The sequence below is a fragment of the Eretmochelys imbricata genome, chromosome 21 (assembly GCF_965152235.1).
Source record: "Eretmochelys imbricata isolate rEreImb1 chromosome 21, rEreImb1.hap1, whole genome shotgun sequence".
Taxonomy (NCBI): domain Eukaryota; kingdom Metazoa; phylum Chordata; order Testudines; family Cheloniidae; genus Eretmochelys; species Eretmochelys imbricata.
In genome coordinates, this window is record NC_135592.1 from 13512025 (window position 1) to 13537643 (window position 25619).

The 25619-nt window shown below is 46.3% G+C and overlaps 1 protein-coding gene across 2 annotated transcripts in view; it reads right to left on the reverse strand.

Annotated features, from left to right (window-relative positions):
- AHCYL1 (adenosylhomocysteinase like 1) overlaps window positions 1-25619 on the reverse strand; it is a 47956-nt gene that overhangs the window by 16020 nt on the left and 6317 nt on the right. For both annotated transcript variants that reach the window (XM_077839145.1, XM_077839146.1), the window contains exons 2-3: window positions 985-1096; window positions 72-215 (exon numbers count right to left, since the gene is read on the reverse strand). In XM_077839145.1, the coding sequence (XP_077695271.1) occupies window positions 72-215; window positions 985-1096 (256 nt within the window). The remainder of the gene's footprint in view (window positions 1-71; window positions 216-984; window positions 1097-25619) is intronic.

Here is a 25619-nt window from a genome sequence, read left to right on the forward strand (position 1 = left end):
GATATACCCTGGTTTGATTTATGGTACCAAGGAGGCATACAGCCCAGTTGGCTCAGAAGACATCCCGTTACCTTGTTCAGCGATCTCAATCTCCCGGCGCCCGAACTCTGCCTGCTTGATGTTCTTCACACAGAAGTTGCTGCTGCCCTTGGAGTTGGTTTGCTGTTTCTCTCGTGGGGAGACCTCATCATCAGAACTGTCTGTGTAGGATGCAGCTAAACCAGGAAAGAAACAACATGAGAATCTCAGAGGCTCAGCAGCCCAATTACCTTCTACCAGCCGCGTTTCTAATCAGTTTCACTTCCTGTCTGTCATGAGCTAGCACAACGCTGCAAGGGAAAACAAAACAAACGTCTCACAAGAACTTTGCATTTAAATTCTGTAATTTCTTAATGGCATCTCTGTTAAGAAGTTAATCATTCAGGAGTGTAAATGCCAAAGGGGACAAGGTGGTTTTATGATTTAGCAGCACATGAAATGTTCTATAAGGGGAGCTGCTTTGTTAAGAATTTCAAAACTACTTGAAAATGGTCAAAACAATTGTAAAGGGGTTGTTCTGGGTTGTGAGAAGGAAGCCCATAAAGTCTCTAACCCAGCAACAGATTGGCTTTAATTGCATGTTAGACGAGAGAAATGTTCTTGTTTTCAGGATGTCTGGTTTCATTGCAAAGCCCACTCCAACAGCGAAGGTACGGGCCACTCAAAGTGTTCAGGATGTAACAAAATAAGGAGAGACCTGTCAGTTTCAGGCATTAGCACAGGCTTTAGAGCACCCAGCAGTCAGCAGTCACCTGGGGAAGAGGAGCCTCGGCAAGACAAAAGCCTCTCTGGCTTAGTGAAGGAATTTGACCAGTATGCAAGCTGGAGGCAATCCCCACAATTATTCACATACTGCACCACATCCCCAGCCCTGCTGAGTGCTTCCAATTCCAGATGGGAGGGACTGTAGCATGGAAACCAGAGTGGGGATAGGCCCACACTTACCAGAGCTGTAGCTGTCAGTGGAAGATTGCGAGATGGAGCGAGACAAGGACCTGCGGCCAGTCTTGGTTGGGAACTTGCTGAACTCCTGCATGTCATCCGCAAACTGGATTTGCTGAGAAGTACAAAGGAGTAAGAGTTAACAGCAGAAATTCGCAGGAAACGCTCTAGTGACTCATTCTGCTCTGCCCCTGGGCTCCCTTCTCTGTCCCTACTGCTGCAGTAACAAGCGAGCATTACACAATGTTCCCTTACCAGAGCTAACAGCTCTGCCTCCCTAGGAACTGAAGTTACACTTTGCTCAATAATGGCTATTCTCTCTTCAGTCATCTTGGTCAGCAGCAGGTTAATGCAGATTAGTCACCCCAAGTTACACCCAATGAAGTGAGCTGTAGCTCACGAAAGCTGATGCTCAAATAAATTGGTTAGTCTCTAAGGCGCCACAAGTCCTCCTGTTCTTTTTGCGGATACAGACTAACACGGCTGCCACTCTGAAACAGGTTAAGCAAGGATCCAGCATACTTCCCTGCAAACCTTGAAACATCTGCTTTAACCCTTCCCAGGCTCCCTGAGACACAAGCCGAGAATGGTTAGAGTAACCCTTAAACCACAGAACACTGGGTGATCATCCCTTATCGGCAAACCTGCTGGCAACAAATGCACAGGTGTCACTCTTACAGCAGATTACGCATTGAAACTGAAGCTTCACACTGCGCACCGATTTGGTTAGACTGAGTAGCAAGTGAAGATGCATTGGCAAAAAAGTCAGGGTAGTAGGGAGATACTAGCTGGATCTGCGTGAACGGGGCCTCAAAAGACATTGACCCCAGAAGGGAAGAAGCATCCTGTGGACTAGAAACACTGCAATCCCAAAAATGACATTGAAGGAGGACCTGGCACACTAGGGTAAAAGCTGAAAAGTAAGAACATTTCAACAAAAAGCATTTGACATCGTATGAATGTTCAGTTTCCTCTGCTATTATTACAGATGTTTCAATTGTAATCAGAGCTCTTAGCTGGCCTCTGCTTCCACTTCATCCAGCAGCGAGACTCAGTTCAGGACTGTATCGCCCGCTAGCTCATAAAATCCTAGTATGTAGGGCCTGAGAGGAGAACGAAAGTGCCAGGGTTAGTCCCAAACTGCTTCAGAATTCAGTTTTTTGGACATACTGTATGATCAGAGTGAGAAAATCTTTATCACCTCAAGGTACAGAGCAAGAAAGACGTGAAAGGGAAACAAGTGCAAGTTTTGGGCACAGTATTTGAAAACCTCTTCCTCAGAACCTCTTTAAACGGGAAATAAAACTGGCTTTGAAAAGCCAGTAAATATGGTTTATGCTCCACTTTTATAGGGTGCAAAAGCAGAATCCCATACATGATGATAAACCCCCCAAAGCATCCCCTGGTCCTGTTTGACCCCATCATTGATTATGAGGCATGTGACTTAATTGTACCTCTTAGCAGGGATGAAATATCATTCTGAGGAGTGCAGATTAACAGAGCCCCCCACTGAGCCAGGGCACAGCACAGTTAGAAGACAGTCCTGAAGAGACAATTAAGAAGTCGAGACAGGTAGTAACAGGGGGGTTCTACACAGCAAACTAGACCTGCAAAACCATTAAAACCAAAAGCTTCCTTGGATGCTTTCAGAACAGGGAGGTACAAACTGCGATGGACCTCAGGGGAGGGGAGGAACAAATGCTTCATCCAAGGTGACCCACCCCACGGAGAACCTGTCCACCCACTGAGCCCAAATACACAATGGGAGTAACACTATCACAGTCAGTCAGCTGTACTGCTGCAACCAGAGAAGTCCTGCAGGAAGCACGGCTAAAAACGGAGCAACAATCTTGGCCTGTTCGCAGCCAGATTCCAAGGGGATGAGCATCTTAGGTGCTCAGAAACCCCGGTGATGGGCATGGTATAAGAATCTGAACAGAACAGCATTAGCTAAGATAAATAGTAGCAAGGGTGCATGTTGTTGCAAAGTTGTGTGGAGAGGAGTTGCAGCTGAAGTGTTTGTACCAGGGCCAACACGAAGGGACTTCCCCTGGGGAGGGCTGGTTGGAAAGAGTTTTAATCTGACTCAATATATCTGAACATCCCACTCTCAGTAAGTGGGAATACAAGAAGAGCATAACAAGGACAAACACCTGCAAGGCTTTTGTTTTCCCGGCTTAAGAGATGTGATCAGAACAATTAAACAACCTTATAGATCATTTGAAACAAACACTGTCTCAATCCCCTAATAGCAGCTAGAACGCAGACTGAAACCCATCAGCCAAGAGAGGGAGGATGATCCAGTGGGAAAGATGCTACCCTGGAACTTGGGAGATGTGTGTGCAATTCCCTGCTCTGCCACATATTTCCTGGGTGCGCTTAGGCAAGTCACTCAGTCTCCATATGCCTCAGATCCCCCATCTGTACAAAATGGGATAACCGCACAGCCATACCTCAGAGGGGTGTTGTAAGGATAAATATCTAATATGTATTTATCTGCCCCCATCACAGTAGTACCTAAATGCCTCTCAGTCATTCATGTATTTACCCTCCCAACCTTCTGTACAGCACAGCACTGCTATTATCACTACTTTACAGACGGGGAACTGAGGCAGAGAGGTTAAGTGATATAAAATAAATAAAAGTGTGAGGCAGTACAGTAACGGGGGACAGATACGTACCTCAGATTGACCAATCTGCACTGTCACAGTCATACAGGAGACACTTGAGCAATTTATGTGCCACCATGAAACAATGGGCGTTACCATACACAGTTACAAGAGTGATTATCACTAAAAAAGGTTCCCCCCCCCCCCGCTCTCCTGCTGGTAATAGCTCACCTTAAGTGATCACTCTCGTTACAGTGTGTACGGTAACACCCATTGTTTCATGTTCTCTGTATATATAAAATCTCCCCACTGTATTTTCCACTGAATGCATCCAATGAAGTGAGCTGTAGCTCACGAAAGCTTATGCTCAAATAAATTTGTTAGTCTCTAAGGTGCTACAAGTCCTCCTTTTCTTTTTGCGAATACAGACTAACACGGCTGCTACTCTGAAACCTATTCAGCATGACAGGTTTCAGAGTAACAGCCGTGTTAGTCTGTATTCGCAAAAAGAAAAGGAGGACTTGTGGCACCTTAGAGACTAACCAATTTATTTGAGCATAAGCTTTCGTGAGCTACAGCTCACTTCATCTGTTCAGCATGGTGGTTTTTCTCACAGCCAGGGCTTTCAGGCTTGTAGATAGGGCTTACATTTACCACATGAAGTCTGTACCACCTCCATTTGTTCATAACGGACAAGGGCTCAAGGCAAAGTAATAGCTCGAGCCCTGCAAATCCGTGGACCACTTTTGCAGATCATGGATGAATGAGGAACCAAATTTTATATCTAAAGCCCTGCAAATCTGCGGATATCTGCGGATCAGATGCAGAAACAAATTTTGTATCCATACAGGGCTCTAATAATAGCCATTTCAAACTTCTGTGCCATGTTCTTGTAAGTTACCTTGACACTGCTCTTCATAATGAGTGCTAACTTTTAAGGAACCCTCAGGCTAGTGAAACAGTCGTACTGGCATCCAGAAACCAGAGCACAACCACTTGCACTAAAAGCAGATTAAAACAATCTTAGACGCAACCAAGAAGGCTGTATGTTTTAAAGCTGTGATTGCAGAAAGTAACTCTTTTTAGCTTGCTCTTCCTTATCAGGATTGTTGCAGTTTGGTATGTCCTCGAGTCTGGATTTCCCAGCAGACATCATGTGACTTGCGTGCAGTAGGATGAATTTGGTTTACTGGAGTGGTTAAATATAGTTTACACAGTTTGCTATTGCAGTTATTTTACACTGATTTATTTTAGGTGGAAAATAATAAAGAGGCCATCACAACAACAATGTCCTAGAATATTTGGTTACTGACAGATAAAGAACAAACAGGTAGAATTAGTGTACTCTGTGTGCAGATCAGGAGTTGGCAGGCTGACAATCAGATGTTAAAGAATGCACTAAATTTTCAATCCAGGAACAGTTTGTTGGACTCTGTTCATGGCCTGTTGCCTGCAACAATCTTCCTCAAAGAAGGTGTGGGGTTTTTCAAGCTGATTGGAGGAGGAACTCATACACAACATTACTGACATAACTTTACGGAGAAAGATTAGCAGCTTTAAAAATGCAAGCTCCCACTTCCTCCAAGAATTTAAAACCAAGATGGGAGGGGAGTGCCCCCCAAAGCAGCTGCAGACATTAAAACAGCTTAAAATGTTAGTTTGAGAATTTTCTTAGACCGAGTTAAAGGCAGGAGAGGCTTTCAGGGCTGGGAACATGGGAGGAGAAAAGCATATACATGTACTTTGTGAAAAGAGCAGGTAACTGCTTAATTTTGTCAGTCAGTGCCTGGCATATGCTTGGACCATTGTTTCTAAAGCTCTTATCCCCAGAATCATCCAAGTTCACTGTAACTATGGCATGGTCATCAAGAGAGTCATGGGAAAAGCCTCTTTCTCATCCAAGGGTGATTTCAAATTAAACCCTCCTCTGCAGGAATATTCTCTTGAAAAAAGCTTGTTCAGGATTTGACCAGAAGCAGGAGAGGTTACATCAGGGGTCGGCAACCTTTCAGAAGTGGTGTGCCGAGTCTTCATTTATTCACTTTAATTTAAGGTTTCGCGTGCCAGTCATACATTTTAACGTTTTTTAGAAGGTCTCTCTCTGTAAGTCTATACATTATATAACTAAACTATTGTTGTATGTAAACAAGGTTTTCAAAATGTTTAAGAAGCTTCATTTAAAATTAAATTAGAATGCTGATCTTACGCCGCCGGCCCGCGGTTCCATTCACCTAGGCCGGCAGCGGGCTGAGCGGGGCCTGCGGCTAGGACCCCGGCTGGCAAGGGGCAGGCAACCAGAACCCCAGACCGACAGTGAGCTGAGATGAGGATGGGAGTGTGCTGAGAAGAGGGCTGGGGGTTGGGGTGCAGGGTCTGGCCAGGAGCTAGAATGAGGGAGGGGGCTCAGGGTTGGGGCAGGAGGTTTGAGTGTGGAGCGCTTACCTGGGCAGCTCCCATTTGGTGCGAGGAGTGCAGGTGGGAATGGGTGGGGCTGTGAGAGTGTGCAGGAGCTCCCGTTTGGTGTTCAGGGTGGGGGTGGGGATGTGGAGGGTGTAAGAGTCAGGGCATGAGGTGTGGGGCGGCTGGGTATGTGTGGGGGGTGCAGGAGTCAGGGCGGGGGTGGGTGGGTATGTGTGGGGGGTGCAGGAGTCAGGGCTGGGGTTGTGGGGGGGGTGCAGGGGTCAGGGCATGGGCCTGGGGGGTGTGTGGGGGGTGCAGGGGTCAGGGCAGGGGTGTGGGCTGGCGTCGTGGGGGTCTCCCAGCCCCCTGACCTGAGCGGCTCATGGCAGGGGGCTGGAGGGGATATGCCCTGATTCCAGCCCCTTCCCCAAGGTCCCCGGAGCAGAGAGCATGCTGCGGCTCCACTTTTACCTCTCCCCCTCTGCAGCAAGGGTCACCAGCTGATCAGCTGCAGGGAGGGAGAGAAGGAGGGGCAGGAACCCAGCGCGCTGGGGGAACAGGCGGGGGAGGGGGAAGCTTGCCTGCCCTGCAAGGAGAGAGCAGTGGGCGGAAAAGAGTGGGCCGGGCAAGATTTTTAGTGGCACGCTGCTGTCTGCCCAGGTCTGGCAGACAGCAGCGTGCCATTAAAAACTGGCTCACGTGCCATAGGTTGCTGACCCCTGGGTTACATGATGGTCTATCACTAACCCACACAGCTCCTTTGCAGTCACCAATGCTGCATGGATAATCCCCACCAGTACACCCAACCCCCTTTTCCCAATCCTAATGCTGCCCCCACTGGCAGTTCCTTTGCATCATGTTGTAGGCCAGGAGTAGGCAGCCTGTGGCATGCAAGCTGATTTTCCGTGGCACTCACACTGCCCGGGTCCTGGCCACCGGTCCGGGGGACTCTGCATTTTAATTTAATTTTAAATGAAGTTTCTTAAACATTTTTAAAACCTTATGTACTTTGCATACAACAATAGTTTAGTTATATAGTATACACTTATAGAAAGAGACCTTCTAAAAACGTTAAAATGTGTTACTGGCACGCAAAACCTTAAATTAGAGTGAATAAATGAAGACTCGGCACACCACTTCTGAAACGTTGCCAACCCCTGTTGTAGGCAAATGCCATTTTCATTCTCAAAAGGGTTCCTGTCTTGGCATTTGCACCAAGATTTTTCAGTTCTAAAAAGGCGAGTTTGGATCCAGAGAAATTGGTTGCTAAAGAAACCAAGTGCTGAATTAACCACAGTAATCCCTGGGCCGGCTTTAACGGAGCTCATCTGAACTCTGCAGCTTAGCAAAATCTGCCCTGTCTAAAAATATTATCAAACATTGCAAGCAGCTTACTAATCAAATGAATTATTCCAGCCTTAAACCCTCTTCAAACCCCGTCTGCAACAAACTAACAGGGTGTTTCCTGACTGGCTGAGAAGGGGGCTGGGGAGGCGAGTTTACCCAAGCCAGGGTAAGAGCCAGGTCTGACTGCACACTCAGTGATGTCCTCCAGTTAATTCCAGCCATCCTACTTGTTCATGTGCCGGGATCTCTAGCTGGCATTAAGGGGAAAATCCTCTTTGTAATCTCTCAAACTCCAATTACATACTGAGTGTGCAGAGTATCTCCTGCACCGCACTACTGTGGCATGCAGCCACCCAAGCCGTCTCCTTTGGATGGGCTAGGTTTGCTGGTAAGGCTCACAAGCCAGCTAGTCTGGTTCTTCCCAGAGAGGGCTGGAAAGTACGGCTGCCCACCTTTTCATTGTGAATACAGGCAGCTCTGGGCTCCCAAGGCCAAAAGCAATCTTTAAAATGTCTTTTATTGGAACCCAAACTTCTCACTCTGCTGGAAGTGGCTTTTCCGACTGGGTGGAGCACAGCATTTAATAGCAAGGAAAATATTTTTAATCCCAGCACGTCAATACTAAGTAGGCAGAACAACGCAATACTTAGCTTTTACACAGAGCTTTCTGTGACTACAGCTCAAAGGACTTTACAAAGGAAGGTCAGCAAGGCCTTCTTTTTACAAACTGAGAAACTGAGGCACAGAGAGGGGAAGCAACTTGGCCACTGTCTTGCTGGGTGACCTTGGACAAGTCAGGATTAGAACCCAGGTCCACTCCAGTGATCGATCCACTGGACCGCACCAAGCTCAGTTCTTTCAGGGAGGTGCTTCTAACAAGAAAGATTCTCATCTGTCAACCTTTAAATCTGCCACAATATATTTAGAAGTCTAGTATCAAGCACTGAACAAAGTGTATCAGCCCTGACGAGCATAGGTACACCTCAAGTGCAGGATTGGGGCCTTGATTTTAATTACACTTGTCAATAACTGAAAGGTACAATTCCTTGCAATCAGCGAGACGTAGTGCAGTTCTACTGTATTTCAAGCAGTTCCAATACTTTCCAGCTATGCCTAAGTGCAACAATGCAAACAGTATTTAATTTTCTTCAGTCTATGGCAGGAGGACAGAAGACAAAGACATTCTGACCTCTCCAGATATAGTGCTGTGTCTTGAGAAAGACTGAAAGGTCAAAATGACCCCCGTTCTCACCTAGCCATTTGAAACTAATGCTGGAAACGCAGGTCAGCTATGCTATTAGATACTTCCATTCTCGGTCATTGTGCAGCTGTGTTACAGACCAACCTCAATGGCACACTACAGTCTTACTGCGTTAACTGCTTCTTCACTGATGGATAGCCCACAGTCTTCACGGGTAGGCCACAGCCTAATCTAGTGCTGTATTCACTCATGGCAAATCTTGATCAGACAGATATGTAAAAATGTCCTTAGTTTTTCATGAGCATGGCAAAAGGCAGGCAAGTAGGTTCTATACCTGGCTGGTAAGTTTCTTTGGCAGTTTTACCTGGCTGCTCAAATCAACCAGCAACTCATCTGACCTACACCCGCCAATTCTTCCAGCAACATAGTCACTCTGCATGGGATGACAAGCCATCTGGATTTTGTCCCTGATACATAGTGGGGGTTCTACAGTTCTCTGAGATTATGAATGTGTTTAGGCAATTAAATGACCTTTCCTGGAACAGTGGGCTACATTTGAGCTGCTGCATGTAACTTCTGTACAAATCTAATTTTATACATATGGTTCTTATAAATGCCCCCAGAAACCAGACCCAGTGCCCGGTCTCCCAGAATGAACTGGAGCTTAAGGGAAAATACAAACCGATCCCAAAGTACCAATTGCAGGGAAAGGTACCTTCAATTACTAGTATCTAGCAAGTTTGAGTGAGTTCCATACTGGGGGAAAAGTGCATCTACAGCAATTTCAATGACTGGAATGGGGGAAAATATCTGGCAAGTGTCCAATGACAATTTAACAAGAGGGGAATTCAGTGTTTGGACAAGGGTTTTTAGTTTTTACATCTGTTGGCTGGCTGAGGTAAACTCTAGAGAGGCCCCAGGGCAAACCTCGACTTGCTAACACAGGAAAAAGAATACTGCTTTGGCTACATTAGGATGTTACCATGTGATAAAAAGCGCATTTGCCTGGTAAAGCCAACGCCTATGGAAGAAATTTGGCTATCAGTAGGTTTATTACTGGTGATAATATGCTAACCAGAAAGAACCCTGCTCATCTCTCACATTCCAGGCTGCTTTAGTGTGGCTGGGAGATTAAAAAAAAGGGTGTTTTTTCTATTTGCCAGCTGAGAAAATGCCATCAATCTCAAAATCTCAAAAACTTCCTCTGTAATCGTTTGTCAGACTAATCACACCAAGAGTACACACACACAGACTCGCAACATGCAGCAGCAGATTGACATCGCCACCCAGGAGAAAATGGGTGTGCATGTCCTTCCAGGACTCTGGCATTGCCAGTGAATTAGGCACCTTCGCCACTTGCTTGAGAGAACAATGCAACTGCTGCCCCCGGGGGCTGCAGAAACCCAGCAACAGAGAGATCAGGACACAATTGTGAGCACTGTGTTCCTTGATTTAATCCACTTGCCCTAGCAATAGCTCGGTGGATCTGGGGACTATTGGTTGCACGCTTTGCTCTGCAGGTCACGTCCATGATGCCCTGATGCTACCTGTTCTTTTACGGGTTATTTTTTCATTCCGAGACTAGGATTGTAAACTTATCAGAATAAAAAGCTCAGTATCAACCTGCATCCATCCTCTTTATGGCCCAAAGCCCAGCAGCAAGGTTAGAAAACTGCAGCTTTGATTCTGTAATTCGTATTTACAGTTACTGATTTTAAGAGGCCTGGAAAACTGTCTTGAAATGCTACTGCTACCATCAGTTATGAATTATTCTACAGAAAGATTATTTATTTCCTCCTGGGAGGTTGGAATTGTTTTCTCGTAAGCAGCAGGCTCTCGCTGTGCTTGTGAGTTCAGAAGCTTTTAAACGGTGATGGTTTTAATTCACGTATTTTCAGAAGAAAATCATCATGTTTATTAACTCTAGCCACAAAGAGGAAGCGAAGGAAGAACGTTACTATTCATGTCAGGCATACAAGCGCCTGGTGAATCCTCAGACAGGCAGAAATTTGGCTGCCATGCAGCTTCTTTTTCTAGGTCAAGAACAGGAGCGGACTAGTAGGTTAATTTGTGGCCATCTTCCATCCTCCAATGAAACCGTTATGCATACCAGAGTAACCAATTCTCAGGATGCAGATCTGAGATCATCCGAACTCCACTTCGAATGAGAGTCCACTTAAAATACTGCGTGTCAGGCACTCTGTGCATAGTCACCTACTGTCCTTTTCTACTTATGTAATGTTCACGACCCACACCTACCACTGATCCATCTTGCCCAGGTGAGTCTAGTCCTTCAGGTAATTCCTGCCTATGGCATGTCCTAATACCCCTTACATGTCCTAATGGGGACACACTCTCTCTCTCTCCAGAAAGCAGTTCATTAAAAACCATCTGAGTAGGGCCAGCTGGGAAGTATCTATTGCTAGCTTAAACTAATGAAAATTTAGCAACTGCTTTCTTCCCCAATCCTGAAAACACAGAGCTATAACTTGTCACAGAGTCCTCAGAGTTGCTGTTCTCTGAATGGAGGGGGCTGGCAGCTTCACCTGGCTGGAGCACCCTGAGAAGCCTCAACAGCAACTCGTCATGGCACAGATATTTAGTAAGTTTCCTATTCCAGACTTTTCTGGGGCCTTGGGAACAGGAACTGCAGCTGACCCTCCTTTGTCAGTCTCAGCGGGAGCCCTGAATGGATGACGCTGCCATCCAACTACCACAAAGCTGGTTAAGTTAAGGGGCAAATACATGAAAGATTGCTTGTGCTGCGCCAGGGCAGCGTTCCCAACGGTTCACACTGAGCCATACCCACTCTCCCCCTCCCACCAAAAGACTGAGCTGCTTGCCAGTGTCCTTAGGCCCACTCTGCCCTAGTTGTGGAGCTGGGATTACCCAGTTCTGTTTTCCCACAACCTCCTGAAGGGCTCATCTGGATAGTCCTTAAAAGTATCTGAGAATGCCCTGCTCAGACAAATCACAGCCAAAGCTAGGACAACTCTGCCTAGCAGTTTTGCAGTCTGGGGCCTTCTACTGATCCACCCCTAGCAGGGCTAATTCTAAGGCACACTTGCCATTTCAGACACTGGTAGGTCTAGGTGTTTAACATCAAGGCCTCCTTGCTCTGATTTTGTGTCACTGCAGCTAAAAGCTGCTCAGAGACCTTCTTACTTTCTGTAGCACACATGGCATTGGTTAAGGAGCAGGAATCATGAGGGGGAAAGGAGTCCAGGAGAGCTGGCTGTATTTTAAAGAATCCTTATTGAAGTTACAGGGACAAACCATCCCGATGTGTAGAAAGAAGAGTAAATATGGCAGGCAACCAGCTTGGCTTAACAGTGAAATCCTTGCTGATCTTAAATACAAAAAAGAAGCTTACAAGAAGTGGAAGATTGGACAAATGACCAGGGAGGAGTATAAAAATATTGCTCGGGCATGTAGGAGTGAAATCAGGAAGGCCAAAACACACCTGGAGTTGCAGCTAGCAAGAGATGTTAAGAGTAACAAGAAGGGTTTCTACAGGTATGTTAGCAACAAGAAGAAAGTCAAGGAAAGTGTGGGCCCCTTACTGAATGAGGGAGGCAACCTAGTGACAGACGATGTGGAAAAAGCTAATGTACTCAATGCTTTATTTGCCTCTGTCTTCATGAACCAAGGTCAGCTCCCAGACTGCTGCACTGGGCAGCACAGCATGGGGAGGAGGTGACCAGCCTCTGTGGAGAAAGAAGTGGTTCGGGACTATTTAGAAAAGCTGAACGTGCACAAGTCCATGGGGCCGGATGCGTTGCATCCGAGAGTGCTAAAGGAGTTGGCGGATGTGATTGAAGAGCCATTGGCCATTATCTTTGAAAACTCATGGCGATCGGGGGAAGTCCCGGACGACTGGAAAAAGGTTAATGTAGTGCCCATCTTTAAAAAAGGGAAGAAGGAGGATCTGGGGAACTACAGGCCAGTCAGGCTCACCTCAGTCCCTGGAAAAATCATGGAGCAGGTCCTCAAGGAATCAATTCTGAAGCACTTAGAGGAGAGGAAAGTGATCAGGAACAGTCAGCATGGATTCATCAAGGGCAAGTCATGCCTGACTAATCTAATTGCTTTCTATGACAAGATAACTTGTTCTGTGGATGAAGGAAAAGCAGTGGACGTGTTGTTCCTTGACTTTAGCAAAGCTGTTGACACTGTCTCCCATGGTATTCTTGCCAGCAAGTTAAAGAAGTATGGGCTAGATGAATGGACTATAAGGTGGACAGAAAACTGGCTAGACTGTCGGGCTCAGTGGGTAGTGATCAATGGCTCCATGTCTAGTTGGCAGCCGGTATCAAGCGGAGTGCCTAAAGGGTCGGTCCTGGGGCCGGTTTTGTTCAATATCTTCTTTAATGATCTGGAGGATCGTGTGGATTGCACCCTCAGCAAGTTTGCAGATGACGCTAAACTGGGAGGAGAGGTAGATACGCTGGAGGGTAGGGATAGGATACAGAGGGACCTAGACAAATTGGAGGATTGGGCCAAAAGAAATCTGATGAGGTTCAACAAGGACAAGTGCAGAGTCCTGCACTTAGGACGGAAGAATCCCATGCACCGCTACAGACTAGGGACCAAATGGCTTGGCAGCAGTTCTGCGGAAAAGGACCTAGGGGTTACAGTGGACGAGAAGCTGGATATGAGTCAACAGTGTGCCCTTGTTGCCAAGGCCAATGGCATTTTGGGATGTATAAGTAGGGGCATTGCCAGCAGATCGAGGGACGTGATCTTTCCCCTCTATTCGACACTGGTGAGGCCTCATCTGGAATACTGTGTCCAGTTTTGGGCCCCACACTACAAGAAGGATGTGGAAAAATTGGAGCGAGTCCAGCGAAGGGCAACAAAAATGATTAGGGGACTGGAACACATGACTTATGAGGAGAGGCTGAGGGAACTGGGGATGTTTAGTCTGCGGAAGAGAAGAAGGAGGGGGGATTTGATAGCTGCTTTCAACTACCTGAAAGGGAGTTCCAAAGAGGATGGATCTAGACTGTTCTCAGTGGTAGCAGATGACAGAACAAGGCGTAATGGTCTCAAGTTGCAGTGGGGGAGATTTAGGTTGGATATTAGGAAAAACTTTTTCACTAGGAGGGTGGTGAAACACTGGAATGCATTACCTAGGGAGGTGGTGGAATTTCCTTCCTTTGAAGTTTTTAAGGTCAGGCTTGACAAAGCCCTGGCTGGGATGATTTAATTAGGGATCAGTCCTGCTTTGAGCAGGGGGTGGGACTAGATGACCTCCTGAGGTCCCTTCCAACCCTGATATTCTATGATTCTAAGGCCAGCTGCCAGACTCTAGTTTGGGATTCCAAGCCACACCCAACCAGGAACTAAAGGGTACTAAGCTCCTGATAATGCAAATAAAACCCTAAAGTCTATCTGGGTTCCTCATTGAAAGGAAGGGCTTCTGTGCTAGTGAGCATTAAAGAGAAGTCTCCATCTGCTTCAAGACGAGGGTTAAAGGCTTTCACAAGAATCTGAAACCCAACAGAGATTAAGACGCTCTTGAAAGAAGCAGGCAAGTTACAAAGGTTAATGGGGTGAAAAACAGCTTCTGGTTTTCAATCATCATATAATGATACGTGTGAAGAGGTGGTTAAGGGAATAATAAATGGAACACAACATTAAATAAAATAAATGTGATCTTAAGGGTCTGATGGTTAAATAGTAACTGGGAACAATAACAATTACTGTTTTATAAAAACCTCAGGGTCAAAGTAACTCATTTCTCAAGGAGCATAGGCAAAGTTTTGCCACCAAAAGGAGAGATAAAGTATACAGCCCTTGGACTCTGGGAAGGATTTCAGAGCAGGAGATTGCACAGATTATACATATAGGGATCAATTTTTAAAAGCGTGCCTGAAGGTTAAACGCCCAGGCTGGGATTGTGAAAGGAGACTGAGACCTCGCCTATATTCAAAGACAAGCTGTAACTGCAGGTGAGAGTTTAAAGCAATTTAGGGTTTGGCTACACTTGCAAGTTACAGCGTATTAAAGCAGCCCCAGGCGCCCTAACTCCTGAGGTGTCCACACTGGCAAGGCACAGAGAGCGCTCGGACTCTGCAGTTGGAGCGCTCCTGATAATCTACCTCCACGAGAAGCATAAAGCTTGCTGCGCCCCGACTGAAACGCCCGGGAATCAGTGTGGACCAGGTGTTGCATTACTGCGCTGATCAGACTCTGGAAACGTCCCATAATCCCCTGAAGTCCGGTGGGCCACTCTTCATTGTTTTAAAATCGGCTGCATGCATGCGGATATCCCCTTTCAAAGCTCCGTTTCTGAGAGCCAGCTATTTATCTGCTCTGGGACAAAGCAAACCATGATTGTGGAATGCTGCTGTTGGGGGGGAGAAGGGAGAGGGGTCTGCTGCTGTCTGAACTTACAAGAGAGCATGCTGACACACTCTCAACCCCCCAAAACACACAGTCTCTCCCCCAACATATACACAACACACTCCCTGTCACACTCCACCCTCCCGCCCATTTGAAAAGCACATTGCAGCCACTTGCACACTGGGATAGCTACCACAATGCACTGCTCTTCATGGCGTTGCAAGAGCTGCTAATGTGGCCACGCCAGTGCGCTTGCAGCTGACAGTGTAAACACACGGCGACGTTTTCCCTGCTGTGGTCTCCGAAGGCTGGTTTAACTCCCAGCGCTCTACATCTGCAAGTGTAGCCATGCCCTTAGTTAAATTAGTGCAGCTGTGTAGGCCAACTCCTAATCTGACTTAAACTCGGCCTATAGAGCATCCACTTCTAACCAAATCCATTTTAAAACGAATTTAAAGTTAATCCAGTGCAATTTTGAATGTCAACAAGACCCAAGAGAGTGAAGTGTGCATTTTGTGAGTTTGGCACTTACCTCCCTCTGGATCTTTGGAAGAGCCCAACCCTAAATAAAGGGTCCGTTTTTCAGAAGTAGAGACCACCACCCACCAAAGTCAGTGGGTGAGGAGAGCTCAGTATCCTGAAGCTCCTTAGATGTCTACCTTTACACAGTCACATTTGGAACTGTTACCCATTATGCCACAAACTAACAGCAAAGTGACTTTAAATAAATAATGGTATTTGGATACTACACACACAGCCAGGAGGACTGTAGAATTGGGAATTTTACTCAATTCTTACATTAGTGTCATACTCCAGTAGCAACTCCCTTGTCAGAGAGGTCCAGGGAAGCGCTGACGCTAAGCTCCAGCTGTCAGGGGCTAAGAGCTTTTTATAAAAGCTGCCTTTTGAACTGAAGATTTCACACTTGCTCTCCAACCACAGTGTTAGTTTCCCCCAAAGCATTTACACAATACTGCACACATGCATACAACCGCATCAGGACACACTTCACAAGTGGGCATACTGAGTCAACACAAGGTTAAGCTAGGAGCCCAAAGTCACACTGCTGGTGAGCAGCAGTCTGGTCTCCTGACTCCCAGCCCCCAGGGCTCAATACAGAGCCCTGCAATTACCCCAGGGGGTTGGGCTGAGTTTTCTGTAGCAATCATAGTTGAATCTTTACCTTGAGGCAGTAAAGTCTTATCAGTGTTGCATTAATGCAATTTTAAGTATTTAATTTAGAACTGTTTGGGGATCATTTACTTCAGGCTGCCAAACCAGCTGCACACCAAGGTTGCTATATTTCTTATACAGGCTGAATGGTGACAGCAGCATGGAAGGTACCTGCAATGTAATGCTGATCAGCAGCAGAGCAGGAAGTGTGTTTAAAGGTGACCTGCAAAGGGAAAAAAATATGTAGAGTCTGGGCCCTTTTTGGTTATGAGACTGAAAAGCCGCTTTGAATTTGCAAAGAGATCTTTTCCACTTGATTATTTTTTATTACTCTTTAGAGATTTCAAACATATCAAGTCTGGGTCTCCCTGGTTCTGCTGGAGGTCTCTCTTTTGAAGACCCAGGGATGGGCTAGAAAGTTAGATGATGGGAGGAGATGTGCTGAATCTTTAGCAAAATAACTTTTCTCCCAGCTGGGTTTGGTGTTTGAGTTATATACGCAGAACCATACACAAAAAAAGTTTTAAACAGTGCAATTTAAGTCACTTCCTTTCCTAAGTAATGGGACTGGACTTCCCTGGTATCCATGATGTTATAAGCTTATTAGTTCTCCAGTTCTTCAGAGAGTCTTACAGGGTAAACACAAGTACAAGTTATTTACCATAACCTTTCAGGCCTTATATGTATTGTGATAAGGTCATGGACCAGGACCCTATGGTACCTGGGGTATATAAACAGAACAAAAAGCTGTATGAGCTTCAATACCAAGCAGACTTCAATGGCCCTCACATGACTATTTAGCCTATAGGATATAAAGGACATTGAGCGTTATGATATCCTTGTACTTTTTCCTGTCTCAGGAAAACTGTAAAAATTGTAAAACAAACGTAAAAACGGAGAACAAAACTCTGCAACATCAACAGCCTGAAATGGGACCAAGACGAAGAAGAACATACAACTGACATGATTTTGGCCAATTTGCTGTGATTGGTACCAGCAGAAAGACAAGTTCATTGACAAGCAAAGTGCCAGTTTAAAAGCAAGCGGCTCTTCCACAGCAGCCTGTCAGCATCGGGATAAGCAGCGTAACCTCAATGTGTGTGTTACACTGAGATTAAAATCCAGACAGGCCTAACCATTTGAGCACTGCTCTGGTGAGAGAACTGAAACTGCATCTTGGCTGGCAGACCATCAGTGCAGAGTTCAGGCAAAGGTGAGGGTATGTTCTAGAGCTGAGGTCTCATTTATACCCAGTGCAATCTGTGTGCAACTCATCGGGACTGGAAAATTACATTTAACTCCAGGAGCATGAGCCTGACTGGTCATAAAACTATTCCAGACAGACTGCAACCCATGGCCACACTGTGGTAGACACCCGCTCTGAAACACTAGACTTACCCTTCATTCAGCTATTCCTCACTCAGGAGGGCTAGAGTCTCTAGCTAGTTCCATCATTGGGATCCAATGTGCAGGTTTCCCCACCATTCACCTCTGTCTATGGGACGAAGAATAGATCTTCCATCTCTTAAGGCCGCATCCACTCTTTACAGGAACAAATCAGCATCTTTACCTACTTAATTCAGCAGATCAAATCGCCTCTGGTTTGTGACTCTCACGCCCAGAACCAGCTCTTGTACCTGTTTAGGTCAGTGGGATACCACGCATCCGATGAAGTGAGCTGTAGCTCACGAAAGCTTATGCTCAAATAAATTGGTTAGTCTCTAAGGTGCCACAAGTACTCCTTTTCTTTTTACACACAAAGACAGAATTTCAGCAACAAAGCTCCTTGCTGCAGCCAACCTAAGTGATCTAAATAAACCACTTAAGCAGGCGATTGAGAAGGACCCGAGTGGTGGTGGATCCATGCTTCCTTATATGCAGAGTCCTGCACATAGGAAGAAAGAATCCCATGCACTGCTACAGGCTGGGGACTGACTGGCTACGTAGCAGTTCTGCAGAAAAGGACCTGGGGATTACAGTGGATGAGAAGCTGGATAGGAGTCAACAGTGTGTTCTCGGCATATTGAACTGTATTAATAGGAGCATTGCCAGAAGATAGAGGGAAGTGATTATTCCCCTCTATTCAACACTGGTGAGGCCACACCTGGAGTACTGCGTCCAGTTTTGGTCCCCCCATTACAGAAGGGATGTGGACAAATTGGAGAGAGTCCAGTGAAGGGCAACAGAAATGATTAGAGGGCTGGGGCACATGATTTACGAGGAGAGGCTGAGGGAACTGGGGTTATTTAGTGTGCAGAAGTGAAGAGTGGGGGGGATTTGATAGAAGCCTTCCAAAGAGGATGGAGCTCGGCTGTTCTCAGTGGTGGTAGATGACAGAACGAGGAGCCATGGTCTCTAGTTGCAGTGGGGGAGATCTAGGTTGGATATTAGGAAACACTACTTCACTAGGAGGGTGGTGAAGCACTGGAATGGGTTCCCTAGGGAGGTGGTGGAATCTCCATCCTTGGAGGTTTTTAAGACCCGGCTTGACAAAGCCCTGGCTGGGATGATTTAGTTGGTGTTGGTCCTGCTTTGAGCAGGGGGTGGGACTAGATGGCCTCCTGAGGTCTCTTCCAACCCTAATCTTCTATGATTTCATGATTCATTTGGGAGCACAAGATGCTGCTCTGGGAAGGCCCATGGCCACTGCTTTGTATTCTCCAGTCAAGAGCTCACAGGCGCACGTACATGTTACAAGGGAGCACCCATAGGGACATATACTTGAAGAACCACCAACCATGCACTGCAATTCCTCCACCAGCTGGGGAATGAATCCGCCCACTTTCCTGTCAGTTAAGTAAAAGGGGTCATTAGGAGTCAATTTTTATCTTGCCTCCACCTGATGACAGGATGAAATACAATAGCCCATGGAACTGCATCTAGGAGATTATTGGCAAATAGGTTGTTTTACATGGGAAGATTGCGGCCACACTATATGTATACAGTCTCTTGATCCAAGTTCAATAGGAATTGGCAAAATGCTCTCATTCCACACATGCCCAGCTTGGAATTAGTCTTCTCCCTGTGGTACCAGGGAAAAATGTGCAATATTCTGATCCTGACTTTTGATGAAGGACGGGGAGGGGGAGAACATCAACATCCTGGAAACAGCAGGCACAAGTGGCAGAGTTTCCAAAGCACCAAGGCCCAAGTCACTCAATGAAAGGAAAGCAAAGAGAATCTTTGCAGGAGGAAGCTGCTCTGAGGCAGGCTCCAGCCACCGCCCCCACCCTGAGAAGCCTGATCCCCCATTGGTTCAGGCACCTGCTGCCTCACTCTGGTATTTATGAACTCAGCCACCCCTTGTGAGAGCCAGGATGGCACCGGGATCTGATGGTTCTCTCAGGATAACAGTAGGCAGCACTGAGGCAATAAACACTTCCCCTACAGCAGCAGGCTTCCCACCCTGCATTACAATGCTGCCTGTTTGACTAATCGGAACATCGTGTCTCTGGCCAGCGAAGTCCTTTCTCTGCTACAAACCTGAAGTAAACAGATTCTACAGCAGCAATGAGCCCGTTACCAAGGTCACGGTATTGATCAGACAGTGTAATTAAAATTCACAGTTCAACTGGCCCGATGTGACAGGGCAGCTGGGTAGCCCCACGAGCGGCATGAACAGCTGCAACGTCCGTGTCGTGCCTTCTCAAAGGCACACTTCCCACAAGACTCCGGGTGCAGCAGAAGCTATTTTCCTAGTGCAGAGGCAGCCTCGATTTCAAGAACAAATTTGCCACGACTGCTGCTCAGAATTCACTCTATATGCTCTGCAAGGCCGAAAACCACCTCTCTGCCTGGAGCCTCCACATTCTGCCTTACACATTCGCCCCACAATGTCTGCTGCCACGTTGCCAGCATCCCATGGGGTCCAGGTCAACAACCGTTCTTGGCTTGGGTGGAGAACATTGAGCTACATTTAGCCTTCGGAAAAAGGGGCATATTTCAAATAATTTTTAATGACAAATAGACACAGTCGGACCATAAATAACCATTCATAAAGGGCTGCTTAGCTTTATGGCTGATGGACTTGATAAAGCCATTAAGTCGACACTGATGGCATTGTTCAAACCTGCTAAGTTCCAGTCCACTGCTGGTCTCAAATGAGGGGAGTACCTTTTCAATGTCCTATTTACATATGGTTGCCCCCTCACTTTGGAGCACATTTTGCATTAGGGTTTGATTCTCTCAATTACAAAACACCTCAACTGATCAGAGAGCTTAACAGGAAATTCAAGAACCTTACCACAAAATGTAACATCTCCTGCACTGAAGACCATATAAATATATTATAATGCACTGAAACCCGTACAACAAAGGGACCTCCTTTATTAGACAACATCCTGTTCTTAAAACCAGGCAAACATACTAAGCATAGTTCTGTTTGCACAATTTTGTTCCCCCCTTTACTAATCCCTTCCATTAAGCAACTGATTTGCCACTCCACTGGGTAGCCATCAAAAACAGGATCCTCTGTATGTAAAAACAGATGAATACACAATGCGCTGCTAAAAATGTCAAATGTTTATCTCCAACAGTCAGCTCAAACCTGGCTCTGGAGAACAGATTCACGTAGCAAGATTGAGAAACCCTTAACAATTGGGAACAAATGGACGCAAACACTGTCCAAGCTGGAATCCAACTGTGGAAAGAATTGTCAGGATCCCAAAGAAAGTATTGTTATAGCCTGTTCCATACTGCAAAACAACCTTCCATTTCAGGAAGAGTTTTAAAAAACTATCACCACTAGATCTCCTATACTCGAGAACGGGCACTGCTTGTACCAGAACCAGGTTCCCATCAGGAAAAGCCTCAGGACCTCTTAACAGGACTAGATAACAGTTTGATGGAGCAGACAGGGAAATTTGCACTATTCAAAAAGGGTTGTACCTGCATGATCTGTGATCCCTAATCATCTAGAACTGGCATTTTTATAATGAGACTCTTGAGAAGCCTGCCAGAGCAGCTGTACAGGAGGACAGGGAATACAGGGAGGATTTTAATCACCCTTCTAATGTCCAAAGTGTCATAAAGTTGGAAACTCAGCCTATTTCCAATGGCCACAGCAGCAAATATATGGAGAATGAATGGACTTGATCCCTGGAATGTCAGTCCAAAGGACAACGCAGAAAGGATGCATGTGCCATTCAAGTGGACCCCAAAGGTCACCCCCATCTTGGTGTGCAAGAATGGGCCCCCTTCCGGTTCTCCACATCAGCTATGGTCCTCCTCCCCTAAACTTATGCAGAATTATTTTAAAATCTATGTTGGTGAATCGAAAGAGTCAGATCACTTCCCCCTCGTATCATTGGAGAGACGCAAGGAGAATTCCCCTTGGAAAGAATCACAGGTTGTTGCTATGTGCACACTCCTCATCCCAGTCCAACTGCAGCAAAGATGCACAGAAGGACCTGCTCAGCCCCCCTGTGGGAACGTACAGTAGGGTCCTATGGCGATCAAAGCAAGGTCCAGTTCAATTTTAATTCTACATTACAGATTTGGAAAGGAGGTAAAGAGTGTGCTAATGAAATGTACGGACAATACTACACCAGCAGGAGAAGCGAATACCAGTGCTGGCAGAAATATAAAGGGTTCTAGCAATATCAGAAATACGGAAGGTAACAGAATGAAATTCAATTTGGAAGAGTGCTGTTAATACTTATAGAAAAATTATACAAAAAATACACCTGCGCAGTAACGGGAATAACCTAGAAAGCTGTAATGCTGAGAGCAACTTACAGCAGACAGCAATTAGAAGAAAGGCCACTAACGCCGGGCTGTGCATATGAAAGCATCTCAGTACAGAACTGGGGAGGTGACAACCCCTCTCTCTGTGGCTCTGATGGAAGAGCACCTGGAATACTGCATCCAGGCTTGGGCGCCTTGGCACCAGACAAACAAAAAACAAACAAACAAACTTCAGGAAGATCAGAAAGAAAGTCAGGAGGCAGCAGAGAATTACTTAAGGAAGAGTGACAAGGTGAGTGAGGTAATATCTTTTATGGGACCAAAAGTAGTTGGTCTGGTAAAAGATATTACCTCACCCATCTTGCGAGTCTTGTATCCTGGGACCAACAGCTACAACAGAGCCACACAGAAAAAGACTCTAAGAAAGACTGACAGTTAAACGTCCGGGGTCTGGCTCATCAGTGTCTAACGGTACATCTCCACTGCAGAGTTAATCCTGGGCTCTTACCTGGGTTTTAGCCTTAATCCTCCTACCATCCAAAGAAACACCTCTGACCCAGGTCTGGAAGTACTTTAAACCCAGGCTTGCTTACTCAGCTGGGAACGTGGAGTAGAAGGCAAGCTCTGCTTTAAGTCAGGCTGAAACTTGCCCACTTTGCATTGAGAAAACGGGCTAAATCACTCAAGTGCTGATAGTCCTCCAATGGCTTCCCACAATTCCCCCAGAAGGTCAGAAATTCTCCCGCAATTGACACAACTGATCAGGAAAGAATCCTAGAGCATCTCAGCACAAAGAACCACGGGATATGCTCCCAGTCACACACAGGCAAGTGTGCAACCAGTGGACAGATAGGGCTTTGCAGTGGGGATGCTCACATCCGGGCTAGGCTAACCCAGCTCCTCAGACTGGAGGCCAATAACCTGGGTTAACTGTACACTGTAGACATAGCCTGTGGAAGTGACATGGTGGGGACATAACCATCTCCTAGTATCTGCACAAAAAGTGGGAGTGTGCTAATAAAGTTTGCAGATGATACAAAGCTGGGAGGTATTGCTAATTTAGAGAAGGACAGGGATACCCTACAGGAGGATCTGGATGACCTTGTAAACTGGAGTAATAGGAATAGGATGAAATTTAATAGTGAGAAGTGTAAGGTCATGCATTTAGGGATTAATAACAAGAATTTTAGTTATAAGCTAGGGACGCATCAACTAGAAGTAACGGAGGAGGAAAAGGACCTTGGAGTATTGGTTGATCATAGGATGACTATGAGCTGCCAATGTGATATGGCTGTGAAAAAAGCTAATGTCGTCTTGGGATGCATCAGGAGAGGTATTTCCAGTAGGGATAAGGAGGTTTTAGTACCGTTATATAAGGCACTGGTGAGACCTCACCTGGAGTACTGTGTGCAGTTCTGGTCTCCCATGTTTAAGAAGGATGAATTCAAACTGGAACAGGTACAGAGAAGGGCTACTAGGATGATCCGAGGAATGGAAAACTTGTCTTATGAAAGGAGACTCAGGGAGCTTGGCTTGTTTAGCCTAACTAAAAGAAGGCTGAGGGGAGATATGATTGCTCTCTATAAATATATCAGAGGGATAAATACCAGAGAGGGAGAGGAATTATTTAAACTCAGTACCAATGTGGACACAAGAACAAATGGATATAAACTGGCCACTAGGAAATTTAGATTAGAAATTAGACGAAGGTTTCTAACCATCAGAGGAGTGAAGTTTTGGAATAGCCTTCCGAGGGAAGTAGTGGGGGCAAAAGATCTATCTTGCTTTAAGATTAAAATCGATAAGTTTATGGAGGAGATGGTATGATGGGATAACATGGTTTTGGTAATTAAATATTCATGGTAAATAGGCCCAATGGCCTGTGATGGGTTTTAGATGGGGTAAGATCCAAGTTACCTGGGAAAGAATTTTCTGTAGTATCTGGCTGATGAATCTTGCCCATATGCTCAGGGTTTAGCTGATCGCCATATTTGGGGTCGGGAAGGAATTTTCCTCCAGGGCAGATTGGAAGAGGCCCTGGAGGTTTTTCGCCTTCCTCTGTAGCATGGGGCACGGGTCACTTGCTGGAGGATTCTCTGCTCCTTGAGGTCTTTAAACTACAATTTGAGGACTTCAATAGCACAGATATAGGTGTGAGGTTTTTTTTGTAGGAGTGGTGGGTGAAATTCTGTGGCCTGCGTTGTGCAGGAGGTCAGACTAGATGATCATAATGGTCCCTTCTGACCTAAATATCTATGAATCTATGAATCTATGAATCTGAAGGGTGGGGAAGGATTTATGGGTGATAATTTAATCCCAGCAAATCTATGTCAGAAAGAAATTCAGAATGACTAAGAAAAGCTTTGATAAGGAAATCTATTGGATAGATTGTGACAGCCTCCGGGGATTAATGGAGGAAGCCCCAAAGTGTACTGATCCTAGAGGGAAACATCTTATTGTTAGCAGGGGACAGGAGAGCTAAGTGGTCTTTTCCATCTCTAATTTCTTGTTCAATCGAGAGATGCTGAGAAATGCAGTCCAGAACACATTTCCTTCCCAGACTGTCAGAGCAGCTTCATTCACTGGTATCCTGCAGACAGCCAGCAATCCAGCAGGGGCTTAATGGAGTACAACATACCTCTTGGGAGTAATCTTGTATTTACGGAAAGAGGCCGTGAAGCATGTGGCAATTCTGCCCTGGGAAGGACACAACTAGCCATCCTCTGCTAGACATGCTCTGTTGGGGGGAGGGATAGCTCAGTGGTTTGAGCATTGGCCTGCTAAACCCAAGGTTATGAGTTCAATCCTTGAGGGGGCCATTTAGGGCTCTGGGCCAAAAACTGGGGATTGGTCCTGCTTTGAGCAGGGGGTTGGACTAGATGATCTCCTGAGGTCCCTTCCACCCCTGATATTCTATGAACCTCATCCACAGAAGGACTGATGTGCCAGGAGCAAACAGGCCCCATTTATCAAGGCTAGCCAGCACCAGAGCAGCTTGTGCAAGTGACTTCAAAAAAATTAGCAACAGACACAAAAACTCTAGGGAATTCACCGAGTGCAATCCGGAGAGATTTAAATCGTATCTCTAATTGATGGATCCCATATGCACCTATACCCCCCGCCACCCCAAATTCAGTCCTCCCAGTGTCTCACTTCCCCCCACCCCCCAGTCCTCCCTGGCTCTGTCCTTCCCCCACCACGCACAGAATAGCTCTGAATCTGTACCACTGCAAAGCTGCAGCAGTACATTAGCATTCTCCTTGGCACCTCCAGAAGACAGCCTCAGCGGGATTCCACTGATGCCATCATACACAGGTTCAGAAGCAAAAAAAGCACAGAGCCAGGGCAGCTGGTTTCATGCGGCGGGAGGGGCAGGAATACACCACACTTACCTGGTTCTCAGGCCAAGGAGGACAGAGCCTTGGGCAGGTGCTGCGAGCTCCAGTCTGCCCGACAGAGCAGGGAGCATGAGACAGCTTTTGGCCCTTGTGAAATGTGAAAACATTTCAGTTCTGTTGCATGAATAAGCATAATTGACTACAGGTCAACCTGATGAAAAGTAGCTCACACCTGGCAAGTAGATCAAGGTGCGAGCTGGGCTGTTAAGCTTCATAGGTAGGGCCCTACTAAATTCATGGACTGTGAAAGCTGGTCTTTTGTGTCTACTCTCTACCATCTAGATTTCACAGGGGAGGCCAGCGTTTCTCAAATTGGGGGTCCTGACCCAAAAGGGAGTTGCGGGGGGGGGAGTCACAAGGTTATTTGGGGGGGCGGGGGGAGTCGCAGTGTTACCACTCTTACTTCTGCACTGCCACCTTCAGAGCTGGGCGGCTGGAGAACGGTGGCTGCTGACAGCTCTGCAGGCGGCCGCGCAG